General features: G+C 44.2%; 1 protein-coding gene across 5 annotated transcripts in view; it reads left to right on the forward strand.

Moving 5' to 3' along the window:
* EDC3 (enhancer of mRNA decapping 3) overlaps positions 1-14,567 on the forward strand; it is a 60,358-nt gene that overhangs the window by 17,685 nt on the left and 28,106 nt on the right. For 2 of the 5 annotated variants that reach the window (XM_069956435.1, XM_069956436.1), the window contains exons 3-4: positions 1,903-2,192; positions 4,638-4,694. In XM_069956435.1, coding sequence (XP_069812536.1) covers positions 1,903-2,192; positions 4,638-4,694 — 347 coding nt within the window. The remainder of the gene's footprint in view (positions 1-1,902; positions 2,193-4,637; positions 4,695-14,567) is intronic. The other 3 variants (XM_069956438.1, XM_069956439.1, XM_069956437.1) reach the window with 3 other exon arrangements.

Raw genomic sequence — 14,567 nt, forward strand, 5'->3', positions numbered from 1 at the left:
TCAGTCCGCCGGCGGGTGCCAGCTGCGGAATGCACAAAGGGTTATCCTTCGCCATTCCGCAGTGTGCACGTACCCCAAATCTGTAAGTGTACCCTGAGGTACTCTCACAGAGTTAGTAGAATTTCACTCCATACCGCCATCTCTTATTGGGACGGTACTGGCGGAAAAGACGTGTCTGGGGGGCAGCGTACGCTACGCTACCCCCAGACACGTCACTGGATGATGAGGATGAATGGAGGAAAGAAGGATCCCCCCATTCATCCTCACTGGCTGTTTCGGTGTCGGAGGCAACAATAGCGTATGCGTCCGATACCGAAAACACCCTGGGGGCCATCTTTATATGGGGACTAGTATATGGGGTATGTAGTGGTGTAGTGTCAAACTTTATTCAATGTAATGTAGTGTTTTTTACGTGTTTTTTTTACAGTAAGTATAAAAAAAAACCTACGCCAACAAAGGCGTTGCTGATAAATGCCGCACTTATGCGCGACACTTATAAGCAGACCGTGGCAGTAGATTACAGAAAAAAAACACCCTACGCCAAAAAGGAGGAGTTGCTGATTAGCAGCGCAGTTTCGTGCGATGCTGATCAACACTCAGCGGCGATAGGGTGCGGAAAATAGAAAAAAAATAATTTGGAAAAAAAAAAAAAAAAAATTTTCTATATTCTGAATATCCCTGTAGCTGCTGATAAGTGTATTACACATATCAGCCGCTAGGGGGCAGCAGAGCGCAAAATCCGGAAATTGACGAGGCTGGAGCCGAAAATAGCCGAGAGAAGACGACGGGGACCGCCGGAAAGACCCGAAGACCGAACGTAATGACGGAGGACGCCGCGAACCCGGAAGACGCCGATCAGGAGCCCGGGACAGGTGAGTAATGTACAAATACCTGCTCAGGACCCCTCCGCTACCTAGCTGAGGGGTCCAGGGCAGGTATTTATTATTTTGTGGGACTCTGATCGCCGTGCCACCGGCCCGATCGCCGTGAACGGCCGGCCGGCCGTTCACGGCGATCGGGCCGGTGGCACGGCGATCAACATTACTTTTTACAGTAATGGCGGTCGGCGCCGTCCTCGGACAGCACCGACCGCCATTTTTTTCCGGGTCATCGGGTCACCGATGACCCGGAAAGGTTCCGATCGCCACTATTGGCTGATCTGAATTGATTAGCCAATAGCGGCGATCGTAAGCACGGGGGGTGTTAACCACCCCCCGTGCCGTGAAGCTATGATGGCCTGCTATGATTTATAGCAGGCCATCTTCCCCGACCGCTGTGTGTGAACACGCAGCGATCGGGGAAACATCGGGCGTAAATTTACGCCCTGATGCGCTAAGTACCAGGGCGCGAGGGCGTAAGTTTACGCCCGATGTCGTTAAGGGGTTAAAAATAAAAAGCGGACGCCTTTTTTGGATGTTTAACATAGCCTATATCTGACTGCAGTTTGTATTATTTGTTTATATTTGTACCAAATATCGAGAAGTCATAATGCAAAAAGGGGGTGACAGTGTCACTCTTAAGTGTCTTCAATAAAATGCATTGAAGTCTATGAAATAACAGACGTCATTCAATACATTGTGTGAAAAAGACGTCTGTTATTCCATAAGTGTCAGTGCATTATTTTGGATTTGCTTAAAATGATGCAATAATGGACGCCTTTTGCCTTCTTTGGACGTTGTTTGAACATAGCCATAAATTGTAATTTGCGTGGTATATAATAAATAGCACCATACCTGGAATCTTGTAATGGGTAAAGTGCATTAAAAGGCATCGGGGTACAACAGGGAAACGAATGCCAATCTGTGCAATGACATGGGGATTGTCAACCTTTTATGTGTGGACATGTTTAATAACATTCATTATTACAATATTATAATACAATATCATTATTTTTTTATCTAGGGCAGGGGACATTGTAGAGCTGAAGATTTTGGAGCTACCTGTAGATAGCAGACGACAGACAAATAACCAGTTCCCTGAAAACACAACGGGTATGACTACAGACTACATAAATGGTACAGCAAAGCAAAGGCCAGTAGAGACAAGTAATGCACAGAACATCCCCCATAGATCAGAGACGAGGAGCAATGATTCTGTAGGCACTTCCCCACAGCCATGCTCAAAAAGTTATGTGGACAAACAAAGTGAAGGCCTTAACCAGCCCAAGAACTTTCGCCGTAGGCACAACTCATGTGAGTACTAACATGAATAAAAATATTGTCATTAAACCATAAGCAAGCATAACTTTCTGTTTGAGAAATCCTGTGCACCTGAGACAGAAAATGGTGCTTGTGGCACATCTGTATCATTCCCCTAGCCCCTGCAACATAAGTGGCATAGATTTCAGCAGTAGATGGTGGCAGGGATAGGCTTAAAGGCACAGAAACACACTGACCACCAATGATCAAGAGGAACACAAAGTATTGTAAATTGTAACAAGACAAGTTAACCCTTTTCCCACCCTGATTTTCACCCTTGTCCCATTGCTGTACCTGACTGTTGTCCAAAGGTGTACCAAATCGCTGCACCTGTTGCTGTGTGTGAAATTAAAAGAATTTGCTACTAAACTTCTAAGCCATATATCATCCTAAATGTAAAATGCCCTTTACCAGATATTTACCAAATTTTTTTTTTCATATTTTCCCTCTCTAAAACCTGGGTGTGTCTTATCACCTTACAAAGCGAAAAATATGGTAGTGATATTTGTAGGGTTTGTAAAGTTAAACATTTTTTACAAATACATTCATTTAGCAAACTTGCCCCCTTCTCCGCTTCTTTCCGAGCTGAAAACAATGGGAGGAAAAGAGTACAATGTGAGGAGAAGGAATTAGGTTTGCTAAATGTATATTAGCTGAGATGGTAATACCCCTTAGGGTACAAACCCACTTGACGTATTTGCTGCGTGAATCAGTCTTAAAAATAAGCAGGCAAAACGCAGGTTGGCTTTATACAATTGTTCTGTGTTAAAATACGCAATTGTGTATTTTTGAAGCGTGAAGCTTGTTGTTAGCAAAGCATCAGTTGTTAACAACCTGTGCGAAAAACGCATGTAGCTTCACGCTTCAAAAATACGCAATTGCGTATTTTAACACAGAACAATTGTATAAAGCCAACCTGCGTTTTGCCTGCTTATTTTTAAGACTGATTCACGCAGCAAATACGTCAAGTGGGTTTGTATCCTTAATGTAATTTTCTTGCTCTTTGGATATGATGATGTCATGGTCACGTGATGATGAACTCACAGGTCTTATACCTAGAAGGCAGATCAGCTGTGCATGGAGAGTGTGGGGAGGTAGTGAAAAACAGAAGTGATGACTCTCTCCAGCATCCTCTGGAACTAGGTGCAAGCCCCTAACCCTCGTCCTCCAGCATCACCTGGGCTGTTCATTTACCATATTGCCAGGCAGAAAACCCTGTGCTATTCACTTACCTCCCCTCTTTACTCCTATACAGCAGATCTTGAAGCAGTCACTAGAAAAAGTGGCATGGGGGGAGAAATGTGCAAAGGGAGGGAGGGAGAGGATACCTACCATTGGTGGTGGTGGGTTGCTGCTATTAGTGGGTGAGGGTAGGAAAGGGTGAAAGGTGTCAAGAGGTTAGAACCGTGGGAATGGGGATAGGACTGCTGCACTGCGATGAGTTACTACACATGATGGAGCATTTACTTCTGCGCTGTGTTGATGGTTTACTTCAGGCGAAGCAGTGTGTGTTGCTGCAGCTTGGTGTTGGTTTACTACAGATAGAGAAGTATGTATTTCTGCACTGCGATGTTGGTTTACTACAGATGGAGCAGTGTGTATTTGCTGCACTGAGGTGTTGGTTTACTACAGATGGAGCAGTGTGTATTTGCTGCATTGAGGTGTTGGTTTACTACAGATACAGCGGTATGTATTTCTGCACTGTGATGTTGGTTGACTACTGATGGAGCGGTATGTATTTCTGCACTGTGATGTTGGTTGACTACTGATGGAGCGGTATGTATTTCTGCACTGTGATGTTGGTTGACTACTGATGGAGCGGTATGTATTTCTGCACTGTGATGTTGGTTGACTACTGATGGAGCAATACGTATTTGGTGCACTGAGGTGTTGGTTTACTACAAATGGAGCAGTATGTATTTCTGCACTGCAGTGTTGGTTTGTCACTGGTAGAGAAGTATTTATTGCTGCACTGTGGTTTTGCACTGCTTGGGCATATAATAATAATTTTTCACTCAAAATCACAGCCATATTTAACTGTGTGTGGACATAGCCTTATACTAAAACAAACAATCCCTCATAGAGCTATGTTGATGGAAATATACAAAGATTATGGCTTTCAGAATACAGAGGTGACAAAACCAAAATCTGTATTTTAGACAGGCAGCATGTGTGAATCTAGCAATATAAATGCACCTGGGGTTTGTACTTGTATACATGGATGAATTAACTTTCACTCATCTTCATGTTTCAGTCCTCTTCATGCATATATCTATAAGTTGTATGTTAGAACTACACAGAAGGTACTTTAGTAATAGATGACACTATAAGCACATTACATTGCCCAAATGAAAATGCCATAAATGTAATTAAATCCATTTGGAAAAAAATCAGTATTTCCCATATTTTATTTGTCTTCTTCCTATTCCTTGCTGGCAGCCCCTCCCAAATGCCAAGGACATTCTGTGGGGAGGAATCAGGAAACGGACTCTGCAGGTATTTTAGCTGTTTAGGTGAATTGCTACCGTATTAATTGTCATTTTTAGTGTGTGTGTGTGTGTATAATTTTATATATAAAATGTGTTACTTTAGTGCTTATTGTCCCTTTTACAGTTTTACTGTTTGTGTGTACATATTAGGATATCATGTATCAGTACATTCTCTATAAATACAGATATTATTAAAAAAAAAGCTACAGTGGTATATTTTAAAGGAAGTGTGTTCTTTGTATTTTTTTTTCTAATTTTCCATTTCATTGTATATATATATATATATATATATATATATATATATATATATATATATATATATATAGTTTTCATTATGGCCACTAAGCCTAATAATAAGCTAAAACTTCCTGTTGTGTATAGATAACCTTACAGCAGTCTCCTTATCACAGACAGACAGGAGTAGCTCAGCCACAGAGCATGCCTAGAAAATTCGCCCATAGAAGTCAGTAGAAATATATTATTCCTAAGTTTATGGGTATGCTGTAAAGTATACCTCTAAATGCTGTTAAAGACAGCTCAGGTAAGATTGCCGCTGTCATAATGATATACTAAAATGTAATAAAAATAATTACAGTCAGAAAATAGAAACAGATTAGACTAAAAACATGAGACTGTACCCACAATCTGCTGCCCCCAAACAGCTTGTACCTTTGGATAGCGGCTTTTAATCCAAGATCTGTCCTGGGGTCTGTTCAGCAGGAGATGCAATTATTGTCCTAAAAACAACTTTCAAAATTTCAGCCCTGTGTCAAATTGGTGTGGCCCAGAGTACCCATGTCCTAGGACTGCAACACCTCTCCGTCCCTCCTCCTCCTCCTCCTCCTCACCCTCTTCATCATTAGGAATGCCCCTAGAACAATTTCTCCTATTCATCCCCTGTGTGAACACTGCACATGAGCTGGATGGTTAAGGCACCTGTGCAGTGTTCAGACAGGTGATGAATAGGAAAAATCCTGTCTGGGGGCATTACTAGTGATGAGGAGGGACAGAGGAGTGTAGCAATCCTAGGGCATACACACTCTAGGCCACGCCAATTTGACACAGGGCTGCAAGTTTAAAAGTTGCTTTTTAGGACAATAACTGCATCACCTGCCGAAAGGACCACAGGACAGATCTTGGATTAAAAGCAGCTATCTGAAGGTACAAGCTGTTTGGGGGGGTCAGATTGTGGGTACAGAGTCGCTTTTAGTATCTGACTAATCAGTAGAAAAATCTAGCTGATACATTCCCTTTAACTTTATTACTTCTTAGTGTTATCAGGCTGAAAATTGAACTTTCCTTGCTGACTTTTTCTTTCTATTACTTTTTGTTAACTTTCGAATACCCTTATCTCCATGAACTTATCTATAGCGTGTGCAGTCGTTGCACAGTATATTGGTTTGGCTCTATGTGATATACGTGCTAGAAGTCCAGGCATCAAGTAGTATAAATGTGTTTCACTAAGGTAGATCACCTCTCCATTGCAGTTAAGGACAAATGACTGCCTAGCAGTTTTTTCAGTTTTTTTATATAGGGCTTTATATTCTAAAATGTGTTGTTTTTTTGGTCAGGAAATGGGTACAAGTAAGCACATGGCGGGGATATATATATATATATAATTATTATTATTATTATAGTGCTTGAAAAGCACTATATTGTAATCCATATTCTTCTTCTTCTTCTTCCTCCGTTTCTTCTTCCAGCCATTTTTCTGCGCGTAATACAGCCCGAACCGCTTTGCGCACAGACTCCGTTCAAACTGCGTTTCGAAGCCCTCGGCGGTGTGTGGTGTGCTATCTATTTTTCGTTTCGATCGGATTTGTCGTTTTTAAGAAATTTACGTTTAAAGACACCAAATTTCCCATAGAAAATAATGACCCATTGCAAATAATGGCCACACTCTAACTGCTGACAGCCAATCACAGCACATATGCAAATAGCTGAAATATAGCAGCCAATAGGAACTCTAAGGTCTCGTCATGCATTGTATCACACCATCCACAGTCACATGTCCACTATTGGCCAATAGAAGATGTAATATATGGAAGGTCCTTAACCATTTTGTCTCCCTGACATGAGTAAGATTGTCATGGTAACCGAGCAATGGTCTTTACCATTATAAGTAGCAGAGGTCAGTCAGTAAAATAGCAGAGCTGAGGCAGCCATGTAGCAGGTACGGGATCCAAGCTGCTCTTAAAGGGACGGTACCCAAGTCGCTCTTAAAGGGACCCAAGCCGCTCTAAATGGGTCACTTTAAGAGCGAACTAAGTACCTGTAAAAGCGACCCGGGTCCCTTTAAGAGCGAGCTGGGTCCCTTGAGGGGGTAAATGGGTCCCTTTAAGAGCGAAATATGTCCCTTTAAGAGCGACCTGGGTCCCTTTAAAGGAAATATTTCGCTGTTAAAGAGACCCGTTTCGCTCGAACTGGGTTCCTTTAAGAGAGAAATATGTCCCTTTAACCCCTTAAGGACCGGGCCTGAAATGGCCTTAAGGACCGGAGCAAATTTTATGAATTTGACCAGTGTCACTTTATTCATTAATTACTTCGGGATGCTTTTACCTATCCGGCTGATTCTGAGATTGTTTTCTCGTGACATATTGTACTTCACATTTCTTGTAAATTGGAGTCGATACTTATAACGAATCTTTATGAAAAAACCCAAAATAGCGTGAAAAATTGTGAAAAAATGCATTTTTCCAACTTTAAAACTTTTCTGCTTATACAGAAAATGGTTATATCACATAAATTATATATTAAATAGCATTAGCAACATGTCTACTTTATGTTGGCGGCATTTATTAAACTATATTTCATTATTTTTAGACAATAGGAAGCTTAAAACATTAGCAGCAAATTTCCAAATTTTCAGTCAAATTTCAAAATCAGATATTTTTAGGGACCTGTTCAGGTTTAAAGTGTATTTGAGGGGACTGTGTGTTAGAAAGCTCCACGAAGCACCCCATTTCAGAAACTGCACCCCCCAAACTCTGCAAAAGCACATCCAGAAAGTTTTTTAACCCTTTAGGGGAGTCACAGAAATAAAAGCTAAGTGTGTAAGAAATTTGAAAATTTTAATTTTCTGTGCAGAGATTTTATTGTAATCCAATATTTTTCATAATTATAAACCTATTACCAGAGAAATGCACCCCAATATTGATTGCCCCATTTCTGCAGTTTATAGAAATACCCCATATGTGGCCCTATTGCGCTATTTGACGCAACCACAAGCCTCAGATATAAGGGAGCGCCTAGTGAATTTCAATGGCTCCGTTATTTTTGGTCATTTTTGACTGTACCACTTCAGGTTGGCAGAGGCTCTGGGGTGCCAAAACCTAAAAAACACCCCTAAAGGGACACCATTTAGAAAACTACACCCCTCAAGGAATGTAACAAGGGGTGCGGTGAGGATCTGGACCCCACAGGTGCTTCACAGATTTTCCAAACAATATGGCTTGAAAAAAGACTAAAGTATTTTTTACACTAAAATGTTGTTCTAGCCTTCAATTTTTCATTTTCACAAAGGGATAAAAGGAAAAAAAAAACACAAAACATGTAGCACAGTTTCTCCCGAGTACGGAAATACCCCACATGTGGACATAAAGTGCCAAGCGGGCGCAGGACGAGCCTCCAAAGGGAAGGAGCGCCAATTGGCTTTTGGAAGCTGGATTTCACTGGAATGGATTTCAAGGGCCATGTCGCATTTACAGAGCCCTCGTGCTGCCAAGACACTGGAAACCCCCCACAAGTGACCCCATTCTGGAAACTACACCCCTCAAGGAATCTAACAAGGGGTGCAGTGAGCATATGGACCCCACTGGTGACGGGCACAAATGTGGAAAAATGTGACGTGAAAGTGAAAATTTTCATTTTTTCACTTTCATGGCACAAATGTGCCCGTCATCCAGGGGTCCATATCCTCACTGCACCCCTTGTTAGATTCCTTGAGGGGTGTAGTTTCCAGAATGGGGTCACTTGTGGGGGGTTTACAGTGTTTTGGCAGCACAAGGGCTCTGTAAATGCGACATGGCGTTCATCATCCATTCTAGCCAAATCCAACCTCTAAAATCCAAATGGCGCTCCTTCCCTTCGGAGGCTTGCCTTGCACCCACATGGCGCTTTATGTCCACATGTGGGGTATTTACGGACTCGGGGGAAATTGCTCTACACATTTTGTGTGTTTTTTTCTCTTTTAACCCCTTGTGAAAATGATAAATTCAAGGCTAGACCAACATTATAGTGTAAAAAATTTAATATTTCATTTTCACGCCACATTGTTCCACATTTGTGCCCGTCACCAGTGGGGTCCATATGCTGACTACACCCCTTGTTACATTCCTTGAGGGGTGTAGTTTCCATAATAGGGTCACTTGTGGGGGGTTTAACTGTCTTGGCAACACAGGGGCCTTTTGAATGCAACATGGCCCCTCGAAATCCATTCCATCCAAATCCAGCCTTCAAAAACCAAATGGCGCTCCTTCCCTTCGGAGGCTTACCCTGCACCCGCATGGCGCTTTATGTCCACATGTGGGGTATTTCCGTACTCAGGGGAAATTGCTCTACACATTGTGTTTTTTTTTATCTTTTAACCCCTTGTGAAAATGAAAAAATCAAGACAAGATCAATGATTTAGAGTAAAAATTTTAAAAAAATTACACTAAATGTTGGTCTAGCCTTGATTTTTTTCCATTTCCACAAGGGGTTAAAAAAGAAAATGAACACAAAACGTGTAGGGTAGTTTCCCCTGAGTACGAAAATACCCCACATGTGGACATAATTTGCCATATGGGCACAGGGCAAGTCACCAAAAGGACAGAGCGCCATTTAGAGGCTGGAATGGGGGATGGAGGCCATGTCGCAATTACAAAGCTCCTGTGCTGCCAGAACAGTAGAAACCCCCGACAAGTGACCCCATTCTGGAAACTACACCCCATAAGGAATCTAACAAGGGGTGCAGTGAGCATATGGACCCCACTAGTGATGGGCACATGTGTAGGACATGTGCCGTGAAAATAAAAAATACCATTTTTTTTCATTTTCACGTCCCAAATGTGGCCGTCACCAGGGGGCCATATACCCGCTGCCCCACTTGTTAGATTCCTTATGGGGTGTAGTTTCCAGAATGGGGTCACTTGTGGGGGGTTTCTACTGTCCTGGCCGCACAGAGGCTTTGTAATTGCATCATGGCCTCCTCTAATGGGAATGGCAGCCATACCTATTTAGCTGGGGAAAAGGGACAATTCTAATTTATTTGGGGGTATTAGGCCAATTATTAGTTTATAAGGTTGAAAATGACAGGTGTCCATCAAACTCAACCTGTGTTGATCCAGAGGAAGGCAAAAAACCCTCGTGAGGCAGACGACAGTAGCCTCATCACAGGGGAAAAATTCCTTCCCGACTCCATAATGGCGATCAGAATAATCCCTGGATCAACGTGACCCCTGAAATAGGAATAAGGGACAGAATTTAGATAATGTAGAACCCCAATGACGTGTAGTGCGCCTTGGAGCGATCCAGTATGCAGAGGCCGGGGGGATCAGGACAGGTGTCACACTGGTAAATGGTGTCCTTCCTGATCCCCCTGTTACCCCACACTCTGCACTTCTTCTGGGGTCTCCTGTTCTCCAGTGTGGGGGACGTCACCTGGAAAATGTTGTCCTGGTGCGATACGGGGTCCTTCATATCCAGAAGCGCTGGGTCCGCTCCATGGCTGCTAAATATTAGGGCTCTATTACTACTTCTGATATGTTCGGATCGTGCCGCAAGCTACAGTAGCTCGGGCAGCGAGGGACCGGAAGAGGGGGTGCTGGTATAAAGGTTATCCCCGTACGGGTGGTGGTGACCTTTATCCAGCAGTGGGAAGATCAGTTCCCGGACGATCTCCCCACTAACTCCGAGGATGGGGGGGGGGGCATCTGGCGGCTGGATTCGAGTGTCCCTTCCTTCATACACTCTAAGGGTACGTGCACACTGCGGAATCGCGAAGGATAACCCTTTGTGCATTCCGCAGTTGGCACCCGCCGGCGGACTGATGCAGGCGCACGTCTCCGTCCGTGTCGTAGACTCCATTCTATGCACGGGCGGATTCCGCTCTGCGTCCAACGTGTTGATGGAATGACGGATAATGGAATCCGCCCATGCATAGGATAGAGTCTATGACACAGGCGGAGACGCGCCCCTGCATCAGTCCGCCGGCGGGTGCCAGCTGCGGAATGCACGAAGGGTTATCCTTCGCCATTCCGCAGTGTGCACGTACCCTAAATCTGTAAGTGTACCCTGAGGTACTCTCACAGAGTTTGTAGAATTTCACGCCATACCGTCATCTCTTATTGGGACGGTACTGGCGGAAAAGACGTGTCTGGGGGGCAGCGTACGCTACGCTACTCCCAGACACGTCACTGGAGGATGAGGATGAATGGAGGAAAGAAGGATCCCCCCAATTCATCCTCACTGGCTGTTTCGGTGTCGGAGGCAATAATAATGTATGCGTCCGACACCGAAAACACCCTGGGGGCCATCTTTATATGGGGATTGGTATATGGGGTATGTAGTGGTGTAGTGTAAAACTTTATTCAATGTAGTGTCGTGTAATGTAGTGTTTTTTTACGTGTTTTTTACAGTAAGTATACAAAAAAAACCTACGCCAAAAATGGTGTTGCTGATGAATGCCGCACTTATGTTCGGCACTTATAAGCAGACCGTGGCAGTAGGATATAAAAAAAAAACACCCTACGCCAAAAAGGAGGAGTTGCTGATTAGCAGCGCACTTTCGTGCGATGCTGATCAACACTCAGCGGCGATAGGGTGCGGAAAATAGAAAAAAAAAAAATTGGGAAAAAAATTTTTTTTTTTACTACATTCTGAACATCCCTGTAGTGGCTGATACGTGTATTACACTTATCAGCCGCTAGGGGGCAGCAGAGCGCAAGATCCGAAAATAGACGACGCTGGAGCCGGAAAAATACGAAAATAGACGACGCTGGAGCCGGAAAGAGACGATCGGGACTCACGGAAGAAGCCGAAGTCCCAACAAGAGGAAGTGGACGCCGGGAACCCGGAAGACGCCGATCAGGACCCCGGGACAGGTGAGTAATGTACAAATACCTGCTCCGGACCCCTCAGCTACCTAGCTGAGGGGTCCGGAGCAGGTATTTATTACTTGTGGGGACTTTGATCGCCGTGAACGGCCGGCCGGCTGGCCGGCCGTTCACGGCGATCGGGACGGTGGTACCGTGACCACCATTACTTTTTACAGTAATGGCGGTCGGTGCCGTCCTCGGACAGCACCGACCGCCATTTTTTTCCGGGTCATCGGGCCACCGATGGCCCGGAAAGGTTCCGATCGCCGCTATGGGCTTATCAGCCAATAGCGGCGATCGTCGGCATGGGGGGGGGTTAACAACCCTCCATGCCGACAGGGAGAGATGGCCTGCTATGTATTATAGCAGGCTATCTCCCCCGATCGGGACCCGGCCGGCCGCGGCGCCCGTTTAAAGGGATGACGTACCGGCACGTCATGGGTCCTTAAGTGACAGTGATCCATGACGTGCCGGTACTTAATGGGTCCTTAAGAGGTTAAGACCGACCTGGGTCCATTTAAGAGCGAAATATGTCCCTTTAAGAGCAAAATATGTCCCTTTAAGAGATAAATTGGTCCCTTTAAGAGCGACCTGGGTCCCTTGAGGAGGGAAATGGGTCCCTTTAAGAGCGAAATATGTCCCTTTAAGAGCGACCTGGGTCCCTTTAAAGGAAATATTTCACTCTTAAAGAGACCCATTTTGCTCTTAGAGCGACCTGGGTCCCTTTTAAGAGTGAAATATGTCCCTTTAAGAGCAACCTGGGTCCCTTTAAGAGAGAAATATGTCCCTTTAAGAGCAAAAATCGGTCCCTTTAAGAGCGACCTATGTCCCTTTAAGAGCGACCTATGTCCCTTTAAGAGCGACCTGGGTCCCTTTAAGAGCGACCTGGGTCCCTTTAAGAGCGACCTGGGTCCCTTTAAGAGCGACCTGGGTCCCTTTAAGAGCGACCTGGGTCCCTTTAAGAGCGACCTGGGTCCCTTTAAGAGCGACCTGGGTCCCTTTAAGAGCGACCTATGTCCCTTTAAGAGCGACCTATGTCCCTTTAAGAGCGACCTATGTCCCTTTAAGAGCGACCTATGTCCCTTTAAGAGCGACCTATGTCCCTTTAAGAGCGACCTATGTCCCTTTAAGAGCGACCTATGTCCCTTTAAGAGCGACCTATGTCCCTTTAAGAGCGACCTATGTCCCTTTAAGAGCGACCTATGTCCCTTTAAGAGCGACCTATGTCCCTTTAAGAGCGACCTATGTCCCTTTAAGAGCGACCTATGTCCCTTTAAGAGCGACCTATGTCCCTTTAAGAGCGACCTATGTCCCTTTAAGAGCGACCTATGTCCCTTTAAGAGCGACCTATGTCCCTTTAAGAGCGACCTATGTCCCTTTAAGAGCGACCTATGTCCCTTTAAGAGCGACCTATGTCCCTTTAAGAGCGACTTGGATCCCTTAAAGGGACATAGGTCGCTCTTAAAGGGACCCAAGTCGCTCTTAAAGGGAAGTCACTGGTAAAGGGGCGCTCTTTTCAAGCACTATGTATTTTCCTGGAAATGCAAATCTAGATTATTATTATTATTATTATTATTATTTATATTTATATTTTTTTGTCTCTAATATGTAAATGAGGCTCAAAAGTCCAGGAGGCATTCCCCAGCAAGACAAGTCCAGTCCATGTCCTCTTTATCTGGTGGCTGTAGGCAGATGCAAACAAGTATAGTGAATAAGAGGACATAGGCTGTACTTGTATAGACATTTACCCTGCTAGGAACACCCTCTGGACTTTTCAGTCTTATTTACTTTATCAACATAGGCATATATCTTGTCGTTGGAAAGGACTATATAGATAGTTATGCCCTGAATCCTTATGAAATGTCCTATCTAGCCATGGGCTCATACTATTAAACTTTATTAAAGTTTTTGCTTTAAGAAACAAACAAGCGTACGTTGGCAAAAAAGAAGCAAGGGGATCGGAGAGAAAAGTAAATAATGTCTCCTTCCTGCCTTGATGTTGCTTTATAGGTGACTAGCTGATAAGATTGCTAGGGCTGCCCACTAATCACAAGAACAGAAGTCCCTTGTCCCCCAAGTGAGAGTGAGACAACAGAATCACAGGGATCTATGATGCTGTTAGTTCAAGTCATTAGACCCATGATGAGGCTGGGACTTACCGCTATAGTATGAGGCTATGTTCCCACTTAGTTAGACACCGGCCGCTCAGTGACCCCGCCGGGTCACGGAATGGCCAGTGACTGAGAAGAACATCCCAGCCAGTACTGTAGTACACAATGGAGTGTGCGGCCATTTTGTGAACTGGCAGGGTTTTCTGCGGCCGCAGAAAACTGCCATATTAGTTTCTTGCGGCGCCGCTAGGGATCCTGGACGGAGTGTATACTATGTGTGTACACTCTGGCCGGGATTTCTTAGAAGGTACCACTACGTAAGTTCCGTAGTAATTACGTCATTATTACGACACTTACGCAGTGGAAACATGGCCTAAATGTTGAAATGCGGCTGCATTGTGGCTTTTGGTCTAAAGCTGGAATAAGATACATACCTCTGTACAGTGATGTGATTTTGTATTATTATTGACATATTAGGCACATTCCACAAAACTGTTCTGGTCTGGTAGTTCCATATAGTGCACTATAGTTATCAAAGTCATACATGCTAAATAATAGCATAGATGAATGGAGACTAAAGATAAAGTAGGACAAGATGGATTATGTAGGTTCTGTGCATCATTTCAAGGAATGCAGACCAACAGCAAAAACAGCAGTTTTTAAAGGGGTTATGTGTAGAGCAGAACAGGTAGG

Source organism: Dendropsophus ebraccatus, chromosome 1, assembly GCF_027789765.1.
Source record: "Dendropsophus ebraccatus isolate aDenEbr1 chromosome 1, aDenEbr1.pat, whole genome shotgun sequence".
NCBI classification, from domain to species: Eukaryota; Metazoa; Chordata; class Amphibia; order Anura; family Hylidae; genus Dendropsophus; species Dendropsophus ebraccatus.